At 41.7% G+C, this 23,145-nt stretch overlaps 1 protein-coding gene across 5 annotated transcripts in view; it reads right to left on the reverse strand.

Annotated features, from left to right (window-relative positions):
• Positions 1-665: 665 nt before the first annotated feature.
• The window catches only part of FAT3 (FAT atypical cadherin 3), a 346,417-nt gene continuing 323,937 nt past the window's right edge, over positions 666-23,145 (reverse strand). The window contains exons 22-28 of one of the 5 annotated variants that reach the window (XM_076328327.1): positions 15,226-15,379; positions 13,478-14,133; positions 11,232-11,345; positions 6,908-6,967; positions 5,082-5,157; positions 4,654-4,689; positions 4,005-4,028 (exon numbers count right to left, since the gene is read on the reverse strand). In XM_076328327.1, the coding sequence (XP_076184442.1) occupies positions 5,087-5,157; positions 6,908-6,967; positions 11,232-11,345; positions 13,478-14,133; positions 15,226-15,379 (1,055 nt within the window). In that variant the 3' untranslated portion in view covers positions 4,005-4,028; positions 4,654-4,689; positions 5,082-5,086. Of the gene's footprint in view, positions 4,029-4,653; positions 4,690-5,081; positions 5,158-6,907; positions 6,968-11,231; positions 11,346-13,477; positions 14,134-15,225; positions 15,380-23,145 lie in introns of all 5 variants that reach the window. The other 4 variants (XM_076328324.1, XM_076328322.1, XM_076328323.1 and 1 more) reach the window with 4 other exon arrangements.

Genomic DNA, 23,145 nt, shown 5'->3' on the forward strand with positions numbered 1-23,145 from the left:
TTATAATCCACTGATAGTCAAAAGTACTTTATTAAGTCTATGAAACCTCTCCTACAGATGATTCCGAAAGAAAATACTGTGTAGTGGAGCCATCTACAGGAATGTGAATTGAAATACAGACACACAGGATAAGCAGAGATGTGAGGGGACGCTCTAACAGAACCAGGGACCTGGCAATGACAGCAGCAGCAATATAAAAATCATCATATGGCAGAGAAAGAATTATATATTGGATGGAATAATATGAACACTAATTCTTACAATAGATTATGAATATGTTGTTATCTTCCAGCTTAGAAGATTATGGCTTGTCCATGTAGAGCAGTAATTAAAAAGAAAATAAAATGGTTTGGATTAACAAGAGAGATATTACTATGGAAATCTTACTCCCTAAGAGTTATTTCACCTTAAGATCTGCATTCAGGTCTTACCACTATGAAAAAGAGCCAGAACAAAACCAGAAAGGCCACAGAAGTACCAACATTCGCAGAGGGGCATCTGTTTGAAGATGGATTAGGCCTATTCGATTTGGAGGGGAGGAAATATTGAGGTATAGAAATCATGACTGGGACAGAGAAGGCTGAATGGGTGATCCTTGGCACCTTCCCAACAGCATTTTAATAAGTAGGCATTCAGTGAAATGAAATGGCAACAACATCAAAACAGAAAAAGTACTATATATTGTATTTATGCATATTTTACTAGTAAAACTCACTACCAACAAGATAGTACTGAGGCAACAAGCTTGGTAAGAAACATAGATTTTTTTTTTTTTTTGTATGGCAATTGCTAGGCTCCCGTAGTGTTCTCCCTTGTGACACTTTTGATATGTCCCAGTAAAGTTTTGATATCGGTGTCTCAGGATTACTCAAAATTTTCACTACAGAAAACAGATGACAAGTACACTTCATAACTAGCTGGGGGCTCGAACAGAACTAATTACATAATGGATAAAAATGTCTCGCACCAAAACTGAGTCGGAGCAAACCCCATGTAAATTGCAGCCCGATGCTAAGAGAATTCTCAGAAAGTCATACCAGCTTTAAAAGTGCAGCTAAATTTTCAGCTTTGTTTTTCCAGCTGAGATGTTCCTACTCTTGAAGAGACATCAATCTAATTGTATCTGCTTTCCTGCAACATAGACTTCATGAACAAAGCAAGTCGTCCTCTACCTGTGCCTCTAGGCTTGCCAAACCATTTCATGGCTTATTGGCAAACCCCTCAGTTCCTTGCAATCGCGATACAAACTTCCACATTTTTTTTTCTTCCTGAACACACGGGGATAATAGCAGGGAAAAGGGGTTGAAACGTACCGTGAGCACATTCAGAATATATCACTGTTACAGAAGCATGTTTACTTTGAGAAGACCAAGTGACATTCATAAATTCAATGGACAGGAACTATTTGCAGACAAGTACTTGATAATACTTGTATGTGCAGTACATGGTCTTTCTAGAAGTTCACTCAATTTATTCATGTACCTGTATAATGAGCTGTTTCCTAGTGAAGAATTGCTGCATGATCCCAAAGAAAATATCTACACCAATTTTTCACAGCTATATAAGCCATTGGAGGGAAGCAGCAACATACCGTACCTACACCGAGAATTTTAGAAATCCTGTTTTATTAAAAGTGTTACAAGCTGCAATTACTTAAATTACATTCTATTAATAATTTCTTTTTGTTGGGGGCAATTTGCGAATAAACACTTCCTGTCTGTCAAGAAATGGCCCACAATTTAATTTTGAGTGAAACTCAAGTCAGTCAAGAACATCTTGCCCTGGAATACAACTGCTGGAACTATTCAGTTAAGATGTTTGACCAAGAGACGGGACATGGAAAGCAGCAGAGGAAACCTGTTAATGAATCTCTTCATCTATAACAATGATTTATGTATTCAATAGCTTTTCAGAATGACTGGATTATGCCGTGGAAGGAAACCCCATGAAACCCCAGCAGTAATGCAGACTGCAGACTCACATTCACTGTATAAAGTATACAGATACTGTAAAATGCAGTGGTAAAAACATTTTCATAGCACCGAGCAACGGGTATGTATAATCTGCTTTAATACATTGAGTGAAAATCCCGTATTTCCATATTGCACTTAGCTGCTCAGGCCAAATCAGTGTGAAAGGCCTTTTACTCCAATCAGGCTGAGGGAAGTATAAAAGCATACTTGATGCCGTGGTTTTCCTCATCCCGCAACAATATTCTGAAGTCTGCAAACAACCTTTGGAAGTCCTCAAATCCTACGAAATCACACATCCAGCAGAAAATCTAGGGCTAGACCTTTGGCTGCAGCCCATCCGTGCAGTTCCACCGACTGAGTCAGTTTACAGCAGCTGAGAACTCATCCCGTAAACTCTAAGGATGGACATTTGCCAATGACGTTAAGCTAACAATTTGAGGTTACAGCAGCCTTATATGCAACTTAATTGCAACTAATTTTACTGCAATAATTGTAGCATGATGACTGCTGTTAAAGAGGCGATTGCCCAAGCAAGGAATTTCAAAAAAATCTGCAGGGCTTTGTAGACAGTTAGGTTTCCCGATGTTTTCAGGCACGTGTTCACATTGCATACAGAAGTCAAGGGAGGCTGTGCATACGCAGCTGGGGCAAAACTGGGACACTACTGAGTCAAACTATGACATTTCTAGAAGTCCTCATGGGTGAAGTTATGCACACGCACCTGACATCAGGTTTTAAAAAATGGCAACCAAAGTAGGCCAATTTGGAGTAAATATACGCTGTATATATGTTGCTTTATATGCACACAAAGTAGAATAAAATGCTATGTAACAAACAAAAGTATAGATAAATATTTATGAACAAACGACTGGTCGCTTGTCTTTGATAGGTCAATTTGTAATTGCTGTTTTTTCAGCCATCTGACGTGTTGTACACAACAGCCTCAGCAATCAATTGCTTTCACTCTTTCGCTGACATAAAATTTCATGCAACAGTGCATCTTGGAATGATCCATACCAGTTCCTTAATACTGTGGGGAGATCATAACACTGTAACACTTTTAATAATACAATACCAAAAAATAAAAAAATCAAACTTTGGGGGAGAGAAAGAAATTATTTAGCAATTATTGTTTCCCCCTGCCTCAAAAGCTGAGTTTTACTCTTGGTAATAAATAGAAGGTACATACTCTCCAGATTGTCCGTAACAATTTTGTGATGCATAATACTTAACACAACTGGTCTCTTCGTGTCTGCACATACAGTATCATTTCTGAACAAGTTAATAATGGGTTATACTGTATTTTTGCCTTGCCCAATATATATAGATACACCTTCAGCAAAATTTCTTCTCAATATTTATACTATTAATTGGACCAAATGACAAAAAAAAAAGAAAAAAAAGAAGAGGAGGAGGAAGAAGAACGGAGCTTCCTTTACACTTGTGTCTGGTGCTGGGTCTCCACAAATGGAATGTGAACATTTTCTAGGTTGAGTTCCTCCACGCTTTCATAGTCACTCATGGCTACTTCAGAGTCATCAAAGCCGCAGCTGGCTGAGACATCAGAGGAGGAGGCATCTAGAGAGTTGTGCAAGGATAAGGGCATCTTACCTGCACTAACGTTTTCTGTGTTCTGGCTTGGGCCAACAGCAAAAGTACTAAATTCGTTCCCAGTCTGAGACCCTGCGGTGTCCGTCTCATTGGGGAACTGGTGAGGAGGGAGGTATTGGCTAGGGTGGAAGTGCGGCCGCCGCCTGCAATCGGGGCTGAGTGTACTTGCCATTGAGACCGGCTGCGAGGGTGGGAGGGTTTCATATTGGTCCGGATAATCCTCTGGAAGAGGAGGTGGTAACTGGTCCTGGCTTAAAAACTCCTCTTCGTGAGGGGGAGGGTAGTCACTGTCAATGTCGTAGCCACCAAGGTAGTAATCTGTTTCCAGCTCTCTGGTACTGCCGTGATGAGCCGAGCCTCCGTCTGCCGTCTCAAAGTTGGGCACTTCCTCAATGTCGGACAAGCGAGCACTTGGCATCCAGTCAGAGGTATCCCAATGATACGCTGCAGCAGGAAAGAGAACCACAGCGCTCCGTTAGGATGGGGCTGCTAATGAAAACAAAGTGTCCTGCATGCATTCGCCTCTTAGTCCTCACAGCACGTTCAAATCACAGCATGCGCCACAGGCCATCGACACAGGTCAGCCATGCTCTGACCGGAGGGGCAGGGGAGGAGAACAACATTGTATTATGATGCTAATGCAAACAAGCAAAGAAACAAAATACGGCCACTCTCAGGCATTTCGCTTTTTAGTATGCTACCAGGTTGTATTAGAAACTATGAGTCCAAGAAATCAAAATGACAAAAATCTCTGAATTAATGCTTTTCACAGTTATTTGAAAAAATCTATAAATGAAGTCAGCATGCTTATGGTATCACATCTAGTCTCGCCTTCCACCTCCAATGACTTCATTTCAAGAAAGAAAGTGTGCAAGCAAATAATCTGATCGACTGAAAATTGGATCCTGAAATAAAAAAAAGTGGCTGGCCATTCTCATGCAGCATTTGAACCCAACAGAATTCAAACAAAAGAGGACACATGAAGCAGTTCAAGAAAAAAACAGATCAAGTCGGTGCCCTGCCCACCCCAGCCCAGTCCAACAGGCAGAAAGTGTCTCAGAAAAATCACCTCTGTTGTAGTTCTGTCCTTGATCCATAACAGACACTGTCAGATACAAAGTGAAAAGTAAAAACTGGTAACTCAGAGCTTGTTACCAGCATAGTATTACACGTGAAAATACAAAACTCTGCATGCATATTTCTAAAGTACAGCTGCCTCAGTGTCGTTTTAATAGGATTTTTAATTGTTCTTTATTTTAGTGTACAAGATAAGCTTGCCCAGTCAAATGCAGACATACATAAAGAAATGATTGTCATGTGTATTATATTCCTTTTCTATCATATCTTAATTATTTACCCTCACTGAATAGATATGGAATTACATTAGAGATGGAATTCTTAATACAAAATGGGCTATCCACCATCTCTATGGTTTATAATTGCAAAGCACATTTCTCTCTCACTTGTTCACTTTGAAACAGAAAAATAAGAATCTACCATTCTCAGGGCCGGTTCAAACAAATCTGGGCCCACCTGGGCTCAGATACCATGGTGATGGGCACGGTATAAGAACCTGAATAGAATAGAATAGAATACAAAGCCATTTAATGGGGCTGTCAGCTACAATGCCCCGCAACCCCATACCCACCTCCCACCTGCACTGCCATGCTAGCTGGTGGGGAGGGAGGCATTCCAGTATGGAGAGGGTGCAGGGGTGGGGGAGAGAGCAAGGAAAGAGGTTTTATGTGAGACAAGAGCAGGGAATAAGCTGCAGCATTTTCTGGATGAGATACTCTTGTTCAGCCACATGTTATTGGGCTTCATGCAAGAAGTCACTGGGCAAGGTCTCTGGACTGCACTGCTGGAGGAGGTCTGGCCGCATAAATAGACCTTTATTGCACTACAGTACTTAACATCTGGGGCTCAGCCACAGACGAGGGCAGAGAAGACTATTCTCCAGGCCTCCATCTGTTAACACCACTCTTGCCCTTGCTTATCACATGGCATATGTGGCGATGGTGATTTCTTCATTAGCTCATTAGCCAGACAGTAGCTTTCTACCTGCTCTGCGTTAGCCTGGGGTGAGGAGAGTTGGGGCTACTGCACATTTAGCAGCAGTGTCTGAACCGGCCCTAACCACTCTTCTCTTTCTCCACTTCTCTCTTTTTTGTAAAGCAGATCTTGTCTTTCGGTCAGTGTAATGACATTGCACCCTAGATGCGTTGGGTCCCTCCGAGCTGTGTGGTTTCAGGATCCAGGAGAACCTCACTAATTTGCTGACTCGCACAACCCCCAGCAGCTCCCTGGGGAAGGAGCCCCGTCCTCCCATGGCTCCGCGGCAGCAATTCTGTCTGCCATGCACTGGGAGCTCCGGTGCAGCGAACGATTCACCGCTTTCACCAGCCTCGCTGCAGAGCATGCAAGGTTCATAAGTCTCATATAAGGAACTGAGAAGTGGGCAAAGCATTTTCAGTGACAGCCTCTTGAAACTGCTGCCAGATTTGCTTTTTCTGACCTGTAAAGCATGATGGATAACTTGAGCTGATGTTGAGTTGACATTTTCCCAAGGATAAGATAAATGTTGTATAAACAAATAAAAGTAATATTTATCTATGATACATCACATTTCCTCAGTGCTTTACGGAAGAGGAAAACAGTGATATTCCTGTTTTACAGGTAGGGAAACCAGTTCACTTGTAACACGATGAGCCTGAGGTTACCCAGGAGGTCAGTGGCAGAGCTGAGTGTTGGGCCCTTGGACAATGGGCACATCAACCCCAGGGGAAAGGCAGTGGCAGGCAGGCTGCCTTGCTACGTGGCATCCATGGAGTTGTGTCTACATGTCTTCTACCTGATACTGTGTTACCTGGGAGAAACCAGCCACCTGCCTACCACCGCTTTGTTCCTCTCCACGTGGTCCTGTTGGAGTGCATAGCCCAGCTTTACTGCAGCCTGGGATACTTTACAGCCTTCCTGTGTCTTCTCCTGCCTCTGCAGCCAGGATAATCTCAATGATCTGGCTCCATTATCAAACTAATCCTATTCTCTCTGAAGGCAATGGGAATAAGCAAGCAAAAAACATTGACTTGAACAGAAGAGGATGAAGGCCTTGACACCTTTTTTACCACCTCCAATTACCCACAGATATTTTGTGGTATATCATTCTGGTGTTCTCGAGTTTGCTGGTGATCATGCTGATCTGCAAATCCCCATCCCCGCCATGGGTTTGCTGGTCAGTGTAGATTAGTGAGGTTCTGCTGGAATGTTTCACAATGAAAACAGGAAGCATTGTTGCATAACAAGAAAGAAAAAAATTTAAATACCTTCATTTTCTATAGTGTCAACTACATTGTTGACAAGCTGTATGACAGTCACTATGGAAGCTTGCAGGGGAGGGAAAGCAGAAAATAAAGGGAGGGGAAGGACAGCTTCAGGTTAGTATTTAAAACACACATCATAAGTTACCACAATAAATTCTCGCAGACAGACAGAACTGACATTGAAAAAAAAAAAGGCTGCCAACCAATGCATGATTTATGCAGTGGGTTGCAGGACATTTCATTCAGATAATCCCATACATTTTCAGAGTGGTGATAAATTCCAAACTAGCATTTCCAGAAAGGCATATGGGATGATGTGTATCACCTCATAAATTCAAGCAGACTGGCCAGCTGATTCAATTAACCAAAGCAGTATCTTTTCTACCTGACACTAATTTCTAATTCATTCTTGCTTAAAGGTCTCCAGAGACAGTGCCATGTGCTCCAAGGGATCATTATCTTTTAGACTATCACACCATCTGAAACAGTGCTAAGCTTAATCTATTTCCTAAGAGGAATGTTTTACTTATTTACTGTTTGTGCTGTGCCATGTAATATCTCTGGGACATTAAGCAGGACTGCTATAACTAGGAGGACACATCCAAGTAGGTTTGGTTCAAATTTTGATCTGCGTTTGACAGAATATTTTCACAAATGCTTTGTGTGTTCTCTTCAGGTGTTTTACCAAAACATACTTTTCCCTTGAAATAATTAATATAGACTGCGCAATTGTTTAACATGAAGTCCAACAGGCCTACAATGTGTGGTCCTCTAGATGATCTGCATTTTGGACCAACTAACACCCCTGCCTTTGAGGACCTGAAATAAAACCCACCAAAACCAGAGGGAAAGCTCGGGTTCAGTGGGTACTGGATCTGTCCCTTCTCCTTTGTCTTTAATTATGAGAAAGACAGCAGGCTTTGGAGCAAGCTAAGAGGACCAGAAATGCTGGGCAAGACAGTTTTTTGTTTCACATAGCCAATAGACTTAGAGGTCACAAGAAACATGTTAAGAGTAATAGTGCCATTCAAATATAAGTTGAGTATTTTGATGTCTTTGTTAAATTTTGGGCACAGGATCAAGGATCTCATCCAATTTGCTCAGTCCTTGTGAAGGCTTGGCAAAAAGAGCCTTGATAAACCAAAGAAACCATTATGCCATCAACAGCATTGGTAATTGTACAAGGGAAACTTGTATTGTCTAATGCATAATAAACATTATGGAAAAATAAGTGACTCCATGTAATTAGCTGCTGTGTGGCTGGGAAAAGAGGTGGAGGGCAGCCATAAACTGTAACAGGAGAACAACCAAGAGTGAAAAACAGAAAGTCAAAAATCAGGGCCAGCACAGTCTTCATTGCAACTAAGGGTTGGCTCTGCTGGGAGCTGAGCAGAGCATGTTCACGGAAGGGAGGGAAACTTCTACCCCCGGCAGCTCAGTGCAAGGCAATACCCAAATTCAGCATTGCTTGGGGGTAGAACATTGGTGTCATCAACAGCAGTTCCTTGGACTTCCCAGCAAAACCATCCGTTGGTCTGCAGTGAAAAAGTAACCTAAAAATACACTTTTGTCATGTCCCCCCTAGTTCAAAATAGCTTGCCATGGAAACCTGTAACTTGCCTTTGAAATGACTTCTCAAAATACTATGGCTGAAAGTGGGCAACTTTTTTTTTTAAATTTGTGGCTAATAAAAATTTTTGCTTTTTGATCACAAAAAATACTGCTAACAACTCTCAGCAAGACTAGGGGAGCTGAGCAATTTAAATGCAGTAGAAATAAGGTGGAAAAAATAAAAGTAGGCTCAAAATCACACCCAAAAAAGAGTATGCATGGTGAGACAACCTCTATTCAACCCAGCAAGAGAAGGCTCCAAGCACCGTGGAGAGGGTGAGTGGAGGCTGCCTGCACCTGATACAAACTGAACAGCGTAGGGCTGTTCACACCTTCAGCGGGATTCGTCCCAGTGCTTCTTAGGTGCAAAACAGGTTTCCCCAGTCAGAAGCGATTAACCAGTTTCACAAGACAGTGTCGGCACAGTCATTTGTAGAGCAGCATGACACAAGCCTGTCCCCACTGCTAGCCATGTGAGCACCCAGCAGCATTGCTCTTGGCTTTGGAGGAAGGAGTTTGGAGAAGGAGCAGCTTGTCCTGTCTCCCCAAAGAGCATGGATGCTGAATTGCGTTTGTTGTGGTTTCACTGACAACCTTTTAACCTTTGCAGGGATGTGAAGCACAAAGAATTAAAATGACAGGAAGGGGAAGGGTTTATGGCTTCAAGAGGGATATCCATTAGCCCCTATGTACATGTATATTTTGTATCAGAAATAGTGTGGCCAGCAGGAGTAGGGAAGTGATCGTGCCCCTGTACTCGGCCCTGGTGAGGCCGCACCTCGAATCCTGTGTTCAGTTTTGGGCCCCTCACTACAAGAAGGACATTGAGGTGCTGGAGCGTGTCCAGAGAAGGGCAGCGAGGCTGGTGAGGGGTCTGGAGAAGAAGTCTGATGAGGAGCGGCTGAGGGAACTGGGGCTGTTTAGCCTGGAGAAAAGGAGGCTGAGGGGAGACCTCATCGCTCTCTACAACTCCCTGAAAGGAGGTTGCAGTGAGGTGGGTGTCGGTCTCTTCTCCCAAGTAACAAGCGATAGGACGAGAGGAAATGGCCTCAAGTTGCACCAGGGGAGGTTTAGATTGGACATGAGGAAAAATTTCCTTACTGAAAGAGTGGTGAAACATTGGACCAGGCTGCCCAGGGAAGTGGTGGAGTCCCCATCCCTGGAGGTATTTAAAAGACGAGTAGATGAGGCACTTAGGGACATGGTTTAGTGGGCATGGTGGTGTTGGGTCGACGGTTGGACTCGATGATCTTAGAGGTCTTTTCCAACCTCAATGATTCTATGATTCTATGTATATGCTTACTTATGCCTGTATTTATATTTTAAGCTCTTTCACTGCAAACCCTCCCTGCCGCTGCAAGAAAACCACAGCGTGCAGTCTTGCATTGACCTCTGCAAAACGACTCAGATGATTTAAGTTTCTTCCCTAATTCTCCCTGAAGATATAGATTTGTTTAGACCCTGAACTAGAATTGTTATCTCTAAAGGCCGTCGTTTAAATACAGTTTTCACAAAAAATGAGTGGGCACAGAAGGTCCAATCCAGCTTCAGGGGGTACCATGTCACTGATTTAAATGGGGGCAGGATCAGATGCTTGAAAAGCCTAATTAGAATTCGGGAGATATAAAAAGTAATCACGTACAATAAATGACCACCTGAATAATTATTCTAAAGGTAATAATAATATAAATATCTATTATTAAAATAATAATAAATCTAATAATTATTCTAAAAAACACTGAAGGGTTTTTTTGGGGGTGCAGGGGCAGAAAAGCACTGAGAAGCTTGACAAAAATACTCATGATGTTTCAGCCACAGCTGAACCAAAAGGAACTGCAAGTGCACTTCTCTTTAAGTGCTTTTTCAAACATTTAGGAGTACCTAGGGAAGAGCTGCATGACATGACTGAGGAACTGAGTCTCCAGACAGTTCATTAACTGTTGGCTGATGAAACTAAGTGCAATTTCTTTGTGCTAATCTTTTTCTGTGTATCTGAATGAGGCTTCCCTGACATCCATCATGCCTCCCTGGCAGAAACATCTTGCCTTTTCTCAGACCGACTGCTCAACATACATGGGCCATAGGAACAAAGGTTTGCTCTGACTTTGTAGGCCTCTTTCAGGCTGTGTATGGCTCTGCCCATATCACCCACTGAGATAATGATGTAGGACATGAAAGCGGGCAACAAACATGCACTGAGCAAGGATTTAATGGCGCTCTATTGTTCGCTGAGCTGTGATTGCCAGGGAGAGACCAAGCCACCAGGGACTGGCTCATCCGCTCATTGTTGCTGCTGAGCACCAGCAGAGTTTTGCTGGGACCATGAATGAGACCTGGCAAACGGCACACAAATTCCCTTTTATGTGACTGATGAAACATGAAAGTCATCCTCTTCCAAGAGGGAAAACGATAGAAATTCTACAGTTTCACTTGCAAGCTATTAATCAACTTATATCTTGGCAACGTGACTCTGCTGTATCACACCTCTAATTCACTGTAAAGCTTGGTACTGATACAACAGCTCCAAGCATCAAGATTTTAATTACATTCCTATAATTTAAAAAATGGACACGAAGTGAGGATTTGAACCCAGGACTTTCTGACTTCTAGCATCATTAAAGGGTTTTCTAGATGTCACCTAAATGTTTTTAATAATATTAGAAAGAGAGTTAAATAGCTTTTTCCCCAGCATAATAAAGATGAAACCATTTCTTACCATTATCATCACCGGAATCAGACTGGAAGGAGCTGAGGGACTGTACTTCGGAGTTGCTGCCTTTATTACTTCCTGCAAAACAGGTCACTTCTTCAGCGTCATCAACCCCTTTACCTTCATTGACAGCAAAAACAAAGCAAAATGGTACTCTCTAGGTATGCACATTTGTCTATTTATACCACAGAGCCATTTAAATCCTGCCAACAAGTAGCCTTCTATTATTTTTGTCAGAATAAAATCATTTCCTTCAGACAGAGGAAATGACCTATTGGTCAAGAAGGCAGCTGATGAAAATACCTAGACTTTTGAAGTGTTTGAAGCCCAAAGAGTCTTTCAAGTGGCTGACACCACTGTGATCAAGGAAGAAACATCTATATTCAGTATCGCCATTTTAGATGACGTGTAGTCTCAGCAGCAAAGACGATGCCTTAAAAAATGTGGTATAAACATCTTATACAAGAGATTACAGTTATGTTTATCTTTACTGTTCATTTCTGAATATGAGAGCCTCATTAAGGCTTATTCAATGCTCAATAAAGTTATTGTGCATCTTTTTATTCATATCAGCGGCCCTTGGATCAGATTTTAGTGGCTCCACCACTGACATATAATAGATTATGCTTCAATTTACATTGCTTTTCATCAGGGACATTCAGTCTTGACAACTCTTCTACAGTTTAGAAATGTAACTGCAGCCTATGGTATAAATTCTCATGTAATCAAACACACATGAATAAACACATTCAACTATACATTTTATGAGTGATAATAAGGAACACAAAAAGTTATCCTCCATGATAAGCACTGAGATAGATACCTGAGCTAATTACGAATGAACAAGCTCAGGTTCTGCAAACATGTAAGTACAGCTCCCCACCTGCTAGCTGCAGATATTTCTACCCAGCATGGGGCACCTCCGTACAGTAAGGGCTGATTTGCTCCTGCTGAGAAGCAGGGTATGTAGTAGATGGAGCAAGTGGTGCAGTAACGAAGCTGCACTGCTTCCCACTCCTTGACAACTGAGGTCTGTCTCCATGGCATGGCCTCATGCTGTGCAGAAATTCATACAGATCCCAGCAGTGTTTGCGGCAGAAACACCCAAGAGAATACAGAGCAGAGCACATAGGGGGGCTGGCATGCTGATGCTTTCAATCAGCAAAACTATATTTAATGGTTAAAAAGGTCAACCACAACACAACTGTGAAATACAGCCCAAAGAAATGAAAATTAATTCCTGTTTTTCACTAGAAGACCTTAGTTAATGTGCTGCCTTAGATGAAAATGTGCAGGTCAGGGCACAGGTATGAGGCAGTGCCAGATTCCTGTCTCTTTTCCTCAATTCCTATTGCCTAAAACTACAGGACTATGAAAGTTTCTGGATCATGGAGTTTTATTTGACAGTTTTGGTTAAGGCTGTGTTGCAGGGGGGTTGAAGATGCATTAGGGAAAACTACGAAAAAGAGAAAACATCATAACCCCCCCCCGTATGCTAAAGCAAACATCTCCCAGTCCATATGACATGTTCTGACTTGCAAGGATAGACAATGTAGGGCCATAACTCTCTCCCAGCAAACTGGTATTTCCTGCTATGACAGAATATTTGAAGTTTGCTGCATCTCCAGCAACTTGTTCAGGAATGGAGGGGGCACTGTGTTATCAGGTGAGAAACTATCAGAGCACAAATAGGGTAAGTGTGGGCATCAGAAATTTTGTGATCACTCTGATACTGAATGCAGATGGGAATGCAGTGGACTGAAAAGGTGATCCTATAAGTAGTGCATGATTTTCTGCTTCATTTCATAGAGACTGGAAGTCGAGAATATTAGTTCATTTGTCCCTGTTGCAAAACACAAATGCTTCTTGCAAAAGGTTTACATGTTTTTAACTCCCTTGGGAGACAAACTGCCCAAACCTAGCCGAGTTTATATTTGAGAATTCTGCCCCAAATTATTTTTTCCAGTAGAAAGATGATTGCATTGTATCACTTGAAGAACTAACGCTCAGAGCACTTACTCATATGTGCTTTCTGAACAAGTGAAATAAATGCGTTTACTCATACTTGATGCATAGAAGTAGAGGTCTTGTACGCCTAGTTTAATTATAACCTTTCAAAACTAAACCAAATCACTTCTTGGAGATATGTAACAATTGTAAGTGTATGAGGCTAGAGCAGCCACTGTACCCGCTGCACCGTGAAGGCAACCCTTACCTACGCAAGAGCGAGAGCAGCAAGCAGCACTACTTACTTTCTGTCCCAGCATCCCACGTACTCTTCCTGATGGAGTCACAGTCAGAGCGACAGGGAGACACAGCGGGCAAGTTTGGAGCTACGCTGCACACCACCACCCCCCGCCTGGCCGTCAGTATTCGAGGGGACTCGGGATGAAATGTTGTCATCTCCTGGTGCTCCACACCAAGCCCATCCACTATCTTGTCCAGGTTATTCCTTGAGTCACTCTGGAAGCACGGGGTATAGGCCATTGGCCTCACTGGGACCTGAGGAGGCCCAACCTCTTGGTAGATATTTCTGCTGTCTCCGCTGTTCCTGATGTTCTTGAACTGGATCCCATTGCTCTTGTTGAGCAGGGCGGCAGTAGCCGGATCTTGTACGAGCGTGATGTTGTTGCGGGAATAGTTCTTCCTGAATACTTTCTTACGAAAGATGATGAAGAGGATGATCAACACAAATATGACAAACAGGACCACAGCTATTCCTATCAGTTCCTCCTTGCCGACGTATGAATGCCCAGCTTGTATATTGGGAACCACCACGGGACGAAGACCACAGTATTGCCCCACATAGCCAGGGGTGCAGTTACACAGAAATGAACCAAATACGTTGACACAGGAGCCACCATTTTCACATTCTTCTCTTTCACACTCGTTGATGTCTTCTTCACACCTTAAAAGAAGAAAAGGAGAGTTTGGAGAACACCTAGCAAACAGTCCACCTTGTACATGATGACTTATCTTGTCAAAGTGGTACAATTACAGTTAACACTTTGCTGGTGCTTAGCAAATGATATTATTATTATTATTATTATTATTATTATTATTATTATTATTATTATACTATTTAATGGTATTTAATTTTTTCTACAGCTATTCCATGGCTTTTTAAGACAATAAAATGGAAACATCAAGAAGGAAATAAGAGTTTAAAGCATCTGATAGGAAAAGGTTCTTTGAACCTAATGAGGCTCACTGAATGTAATAGAGAATCTCAGCCTTTTTATATTGGTTTTGGACCATCCCATGAGATTCAATACAACATATTAGGAGGATTCAAGGAGAAAATAGTTGAGAAAAAATATAGTAAAATAATCAGAGTACTTATTTAAGAGAAGAGGAGGATATACTGACTGTGTAAAATTATACAGGGCTGGATATAAAATGAGCAAATATTAGAGAAGTGGGGGAAAAAAAAGAAAAGGAACCTTAGAGAGAAATGAGAATTGGAAAGAAGAAGAGGTGATCAAAAAAAGGCAGAACAAAAAGTACAAACAGTAGACAAACTAGATGAGAAAAAAGCATGTTGATGGGCAGGTCAGGGGATTTTCTGTTTCTACACCAAGTATACGATCAAGGCTGGGATTTTAAAAAATGAATGTAATAAATTAGGCTTTTACATCAGGGCTAAGGTGACTAAACAATCGATCCATTAAAAAAAAAAAGATTACATAGCAGCTTCCACAGGCTTTCTGGGATTGCTTAAAAAGCCTCTAACACTTAGGTGTGTATATCTCAGTGAAAACTGTCTGGAGATAACACCCTGAAACAATAATTTAGGAGGCCAAGTTCAGAAAAGCATTTCTGAACATGCAAGCCTCATGGATTTCTCTGCTGTCACTAGCTTAGACTTGAAATAAGCACTAAGTTTTGGGTTATTTTTTGCTAGGTGAATCATAGCTTTTGGGTACAAAATGCCTGATCAAAAAGCCCTCCATCACTGAACTGAAAAGCTCCTGTTGCCCACCTGGAGAGGGTCACTTACGTTACTCCCGTCAGGCCATTTTTGCAGTTGCAGATGAAAGCGTTGCCGATGGGATCGCACGAGCCTCCGTTCCGGCAGGGATTTGGGAAGCAGGCTGTGATCTCCGACTCACAATTCCTTCCCGTAAACTGGGAGAGGCAATTGCACTGGTAGCCTGGGAGGTGAGGGACACAGAGAAATAAATCAGAAGCCTACCACTGTATCTGCCTAGAAGCAAGGGGATCCATTTGGCTACTTTACTCCAAAAAATATATTGTACTGTGGGGGAACGGGGATGTTTATGCTCATTCTGGTATGTCTGTGTGGTCCACACTAATGCCAGTCGAGAGTTTGTTTATCTGGGATGTCTGGACAATTGGAGCCCATGTCTACAACCAGGGACCACAGGAGTTGCTGCAGCCCAGGCCATCCTGATCGTCATGATTCAGATAAGAATAAATGTTGCTCATGAACATCTTTGGTCACAAGAAATATTCTAGATCAAGGATGCATCTCCCAATATTTGTGAAAATACAGACCATATTTGCTGATAGCAGCAGCCCACACTCCTTTAGGGGCTTCACTGAAGAACACATACATGAGCTGAGAGCTTTTCCACATCTGACTTTCACAAGGATGACTCAGTAGGGATGTGACAGTAATAAAACACTTGATAGTGATACTTACCACTTCCATAAAGCGCATCATCCAGGCATTAACTATAAACTTCATAATACCAGCTGACCTGGGCAACACCAGCCCTAATCATAGCTGATTATTGACTGATTAATCACTGGCTGCAATACATCAGACATAACTCCACTCAAGTGGAGGGGGACACTGTAGGGGATCAAAGTCCTACCTCCACATTTCTTGTCGACAGAGGAGCAACATCAGAGTCAAAACCAGTTCTTGAAACCATCAGTTCACTCTGCCAAGTATCAAATGACAACCTCTTTTTTTTTCTTCCTTGTGATTTCATATGGCACAATGCCATTAATAAAAACTTTATTTAAGGTCATAAAGAAATCCAGTGAGACAATGTGTCTCTTTATATTGTGAACTGGATATTGAAATCTGAGTGCTTTTTCATTCGAAAAGAGCAAGGAACATGTAGGTTGTGAAAGTCATTGATGGCTAAGGCAGTCCCTGGGATGGAAAGACTCCAAATTAGAGATGTTGAACTAGCAAAATTTTCCTGGACATCTGTAAAAAACTTTGGCTGATTTTTTTAAAAAACTACTTACACAATCCAAATGCCCTAAACAGATGTATAGGCAAGGTTCAAGCTCCAGTTATGGGGTTCACATACTTACTGAATATAGCAACTGGAACAGGAACCTTCCTGCCATTAATACTGCTGGAGTTAGAGCTGAAATGGTTGAATGCAACTCAGTTCAGTGTCAAGATTATTGGAGATCAAGCTGATGTAGCTGAAATATCATCCCTAAGTGGTGAGCTTTTTAAAGATATTTTTAAAAACTTTCTATATCTATACATCTGACCCCCCCCAAAAAAAAAAACGTATTTTAAAAGCACTGTTCTAGGAAACAAGGCAGGAATTTCCAGCACAGTTACAAGGAAAAGAATTTCACGGAAACAATATGGAAAAGGCCAGTGGAGGCACGAGGCAAAAGCAATTCTGCATTAAGACTCCAACATCTTTTATGTCCTATCCGGTTCAATTCGCCTTGTTCAGTTACTCTAATTGAATTCTTTCATGAGGACAGGCTTTAGAGAACAAACTTGGAACCAGACTTGCTGGCGTATTCAGTCAAGAGTCCAATCCTATTTAACTGAAGATAAATGAAATAGATACTCAAATACCATGCTGTTTCATTGTCCTGCTATGAAGGGAGATAGAAGCACCGCTGTGTTCAAGGTTGCAGAGTTAAGAAGAGAAATGATTTGACTTTGGGGATTCCTAGAAAGCATGTTTGGTCAGCATCAGCAAGATGGGATTATTTTTTGGTGTCTTATAGATATCTCACTCAGACAATGTGAACAACTTTCTGGACCTGTAGAGAACTGGGTCTGAAGAATTACAAAAGTGCGACTGCACCAGGCATTGCATTTTGATGCCATCCCTATGGAAGATTTATTGTCAGTTGGCAAAGTAGCTGATCTAGAAATACTGCAGGTAGAAATCACAGCATGAATAAATAAGGTTGTTTCAGTGCTTCATTTTATGACTGAACAGTGACATCTATAGTTCAAAAATTTACAGTAATGTTTTATATATTTTTATGGTCTCAATGAGTACAAACAAAATGAAAATGCTCAATTCGAATATAAAACATTTTATTCATAAACAAATCTGTTGCGTTATATAATAGCAGAATAGATATATTCTTCTATTTGTTATCTGATATTTTAAACCTACATAACTTTAAAGTGACTTTAAAAAACAACTTTCTGTACCTAAGTTACTAGTTGCCAATCACTTGTAAGACAAAGCCTTTGAATAACTTTCTTTTCACGTCTTGTGTTTGTTTCAGCTGATTAAGTTCTGGGTTTTCACTCTGTAACATATTCTGTTACATTTATTCACTGCAGAAAACTTGAAAAATACTGATTTGGTAAAAAAAAAAAATATCCTTTTACCACCAAGTATAAAAGGAACATGGATTTATTTATTATTATTATTATTGCCTATTGTTTATATTAAAGATGCACCAACTTCAATTAACATTTTATACTAAGAGGAGATGAAACTGAATGCTCCAGATGGCTCAGAGCCCTATTGGGCAATGTATGAACAAGACCAAAATGAAAAGTCTGCTTCTGAAAGCCTACATTTTCAACTGAATTTGATTTAATGATGGTGGAACACAGTCAGATATTGGAAGACTGAAGTATTCAGCATAGATTCTAAGTCTAGGAATCAAAGTTAGAAATAAAAAAGGCAATAAAGACAGGATTAAATTACAGTATTTATCACTGACTTTCCCTCCCGTTGGAAGCACTGCCATACACCTGCCAACTCTGAGCCACTGGCGAAAGACACAGAACTTTCCCGTGACACACACGCTCAGAGCTGCAAAGCTTTCACCCGGGAGGTCTCCAACACAGCAAAGCATATGTTGAAATTCATGGAATAGGGAAGTGAAGAGCTGATATGATGGCTCAGTACACAGCATATATCGACTTGGCCAGCAGACTTGCCAGACCTTTTATGCTTCTCCAAACCTCTCAGCGAAAGCTGTAATTTTGCCCCCTACTGCACACTGTAGCCACAAAGTGCAAGAGTAAAGAAAACCCTTTTGGTCAGGAGTGCATCTTTGGTCTAACAAAGAATTTTTATTACACTTTTAATTTAATATCCTGGTAATGCATCATGCATTTCTTCCCTCCCATTTAGCACAAGAATAATAAGCAAACTTCCCACATCCGAGGACAACAGAGCTGAAGAAAAGACTAAGTGCCCTGTCATCTCAGCAGGGGACAGAAAAACCCTTTCAAGCAATCTAGGGCTTGCTCCTCTTCACAATGAAGGCACCAGAAGTCTTGGAAATTCACCAACATTTAAGATCATACAGTCCATCTGAGTTCCCTCCAAGAGATACAAATATTTAATTTTGCACACTGATGCTGGAAAATATTGACCTGCATTTCCAAGGCAGCAAATTTTGTGATGTCACCACTGTATTGCTTCAGAGGGAAACAGTGGAAAAAGATAGAAAGCTCTGGTAAACACATCTGCAGTGCTGCTGGGGCAGGACCACAACACTCTGAGCATGTGCCACAGCAGTCTGTGCCAACAGCCGACCTAAGAGCAACACAAGCTATGAGCAATGGTATGGCCCTTTTAGGCTATATCTACATTAGCAAGCTCTGCAGAGCAACGGCAGTGCGTCTGTGGAGCAAAACAGTTGGTGCTGAGGACCCAGCGCCCTCAGTGCGCAAATTTCAGGGCCTTAGGATCACGTTAGCAGCAATCCTGGTGCACGTCTTCCAGCTCAGCACTGTCCAGAGGGAAGCCTGGTCCTGCCCTTCAAGAGCTCACCTCTCCACAACAGGAATCAAAGCACAATGAGAGGGGATGATCAGAAGATTCGCATCAAAGCTCATTCGTGATCTAAAACATTTATTTAGACATAGCCCTCTCCTGCCTACACAGTCTTGGGCTTTCTGGTTGTTTTATAAGGCTTCTCTCATACTCCTCCACTAATCTGAGTCCCCACTATGTAGCTGAGTCTCACCTTCTCACTTTGACTCCAACAGCTTCTCTTCCTGCCTTGTTGGCATGTCCCTGTCCAGAGGAAAAGCGATTTTTCAGCCCAGACCTTACTAAAGAGCAACATGCTATAAGCGAGGACACCACACAGGCTTCCTGCCTGTACCTATGTTTGCTTGGCACTTAATAAGCAGAGACAGTGGCAAAAGGCAGGCACGGTGCCATCAGCAGATGGGATGCCATTACGCAGCAAACGTCTCCGTTGGTAGCATTCCCAGCCTGAGCATCTGAATATCTGTCTATCCTCAGGTTTACTTGGCTTTATTAAAGAGGATGCTCTGAACTGCTGCCAATTCTTTTTTTGAACATGTGTATGCTCCTGTTTCTATCACATGCAAGAGGAGCTGGTTTTTATCTGTTACGTGCTTTGGCTTTTGCATTTGATCTCCCCATGTAGCTTCTTTCCCTGCTGTGCAGCTAGACCTGACAAACTCAATGTCCAGAAACAGGCCTGCCTTGGCCCTGCTCACATAGCGTTACATGGCAAGTTAACTGATGAGAAGAACTGAAGGTGAAGAGGACCTCTCCCAGCATTTGTATTTTGGTATATTTATAGACATACCAGGCCACCTTCAAGAACTGTGTGTTCTTCAGCCATACATATTCCTGCCACTTCAGATTTAACTTATTTGCCTTCAAACAGATGATTGCCTCTTGCCACTAGTTGGTATGAAAATGAACCTCAGTCTTTGTTAAACCGGTGCTTTCTATGAAAGGATTGGCATGTATGTGCTTTGAAACTGGGAATTTAAATCCAGATGTCTAAAAGCATAGCTATAAAAAAGATTAACCCCCCCCAAATTTCTAAAAAGCTTTTAAAAATTAACTGATGTGCGTTTGGTATGCTCACATTACAGCATGCTGCTTTGTTTGTGTGTGTGAAAAAACGAGATTGAGAACATAAGTAAGACCGGGTCAGTTCATGACTATGGTATTAATACACCCATTTTTCCCTAATGTCATTCTTATGAACTGCCTAATCCTCAAAAACACTCCTGTGTCAATGTTGCCAACATGCTTTAAAACATGTATTGAACCCACCACCTAAGTGCCAGGTTGCATTTTTCCCTCTCTTTGGATTTTAACTTTGTTCATAAAAAAACTAAAAAAGAAAAAATGAGGAGAGGGGAAAGCAATGACTTTCTGTCCTCACACTCTGCCCACAGTCCTTGACTCAGTAGATATTTCTGCTCAAATGCCTCATGTTCAAATAAAATTGCCTACTCACATAAGCCATTTACTTCAATCAAAGCCAGATGTATACAGGATTGATCAAATTAAAAGGAAGTAACTATACTTATAATTGCAGGCTTTACAAACATGAGGTTTCTCTCTGTGGTTGAAAAGCTTGGCGCAGTGTTCGGATTTGATTACAGTAAAGCTTTCTATTGCTGTGATTGCTCATGTTGTTATTCATGCAGATAAACATACATTTACTATTGGCAGACCTGGTAACGCCACTCTATTATTAAGGTTGTGTGACATTTCCCATTTTAAGACCTCATATTCAGCAGCTTATAGCTTAACCACACTTTAAACACTTGGTTGAATTTTCTTGGGAAATTTCAGCCCAAAGAGCCAAGCTGTTTCTGAAAGTCATGCTGTTTGTCAGGTTTCAAAATGCTAACAACTTTCTTTAAAAATAGCTTCACTGACCTGTGTTTATGGGTAGGGGCTGAAAAGTCTGGAAGAATGTGGCCTGTATTTCAGGGCTGTGGTTTCCAGTGTCTCCAAGAAAATTGTCCTAAAGCCGTATATAGCTCTCAGGAGTCTCCTGAGCTGTCAGACCTTGTGAGCACTCCTCCTCCTTTCCCAGCCCTTTTTAAGCATGCATGGGATCTCCCTGCGGGGTCCCTGGACACACAGTACCCTCTCTTTAACCACCGACAATGCTGGGCATACACTGCTGCTGTGGGACTTGATTTGGACCCATGGGAGCACATGCGTGCAAGTAGAGGTTCATGCCATGGTCGCTTTCAGCTGGCCCAGAAGCCAGATTTTGAAAGCGGAGAGGTTTTTCTGTGCTCTCAGTGATGTCTCAGAGCATCTGAGCTACCCATACATTCTTCTGCAGGTTAAGATTCACACCTTGTCCTCCTGTTCAATAAGCAGAGAGGTCAGACAGAAAGAGCCAGCATGGGTCAACTAGCCCTGTGCCAACTCTCCTTTCAGGGCAATACCTTTGCAATCAGTCCCAAGCTGCGTGCAGCCTATGCACAGCACTGTCCCTGAGTCAGGAGCTTCGAAGTTGCTGTGAGTTTATACATACGAACCCTAACAGCAGCAGTGTGGACACACTCCTCGTGCATGCAAAGCATCGCTTTAGCAATTCCCCAAACAGGGCCGTAATATTACCCTATCCCCACAACCGCAGGATGAAGAAGGTAATCAGAGGCAGCTTTTTATTAATGGTGAACAGGGCAGTAGGCATTTCTATTGAAAGGAAGATCTCACAAGAGGAATACTATTATCGAGGTTTGTGTTTTAGATGATCAATTTATGCAAATTATATGTAAATTAGACATGGCCCCCTTTGATTTCTGGCATGTAGCCAGCAACTCTTTCATGTTATAATGTTGGGTAACCTTTGCTTGACTGTTTTCTTTTAAAGTTAGCTATAAAATTGAGCTTTCTTTTTCTCTCTCTCAAGTTCCTTGTAAAGGAAGGGTCTTTGTAAGAATAAGGATGTTAACAATATATGAAATCTGCTCTGTAAAATTCAAATTAGAGGATTTATTTATTAAAACAAATCCTATCATTATGCCAAATACTGTTTATGAAAAGGAACATTATTTTCCAGAAACTTTAATAGGAGGATAATATAATAGAAAATATTAGTCAAGAGATCCTGATGCTACTGAATGCCCTGGGACTGGGAAAAGGACCTTTGCACAGCATATTTTTGAATGCTTCCCCCCACCAAAAAAGAAAAAAGCTGCCATTTTCTTTCTTAAGATAAAAAATGAAGAGTTATTACTTTTTTTCTCTATTTCAAATGAAAGTCAGCTGCTAACATCTATGTCAGCAAATTCAATGGCTGATGATTCTTAAATGCACGTTGCAGTTTGTGGCTCTGCAACTAGCATTTGCAATGCTGTTGGGCTCTACACTCTACAGAATTTATTTACGTGGCCTTTTTGCATATGGAGGACACTAACAACAGAATCGCTTTGCCTGGTGGAAACAAAAATGCCCATGCCTTCTCCTTGTGGGCTGGGCTGCAGAACTACCGATGTACGGTCAGGGCCCATTGCGCTGGAATGATGGCTTTATAACAATCCTTTATTTACATACACTGCTGAGGCAGTAAAAACAGCAAACAGATTTTTTTAACGGCAGGCAGACGAAACATCCCCACAGGGCACGTGCCCCCTCGCCGAGGCAGGAACGCAGGCAAGTTAAATCAGTTCCGTGACTGCTTTCCAAGAGCGAATTATGTTGACATGAAAACAGTGCGTGCCATTCCAGTAATAAAATGGGTCTAATCTTCAGTGCCGCCTGTTTCTCCCCTGCCCCACTGCTCCCCTCAGTTTGAATTGGCATGCACATGGCTCTGGGAAAAAAAAAATTACTGTAAAATGCTTTGTTAGAAAGGTTTCAATTTACTCATCACGAGATTGCTGAGCAATACTGTAAATAGACTCAAATAAAATCAATAGAAGGAGCTGTTCTCATGCTTCCTAGAATACTAGGCGAATGGTTAA

The sequence above is a fragment of the Aptenodytes patagonicus genome, chromosome 1 (genome assembly GCF_965638725.1).
Source record: "Aptenodytes patagonicus chromosome 1, bAptPat1.pri.cur, whole genome shotgun sequence".
NCBI classification, from domain to species: domain Eukaryota; kingdom Metazoa; phylum Chordata; class Aves; order Sphenisciformes; family Spheniscidae; genus Aptenodytes; species Aptenodytes patagonicus.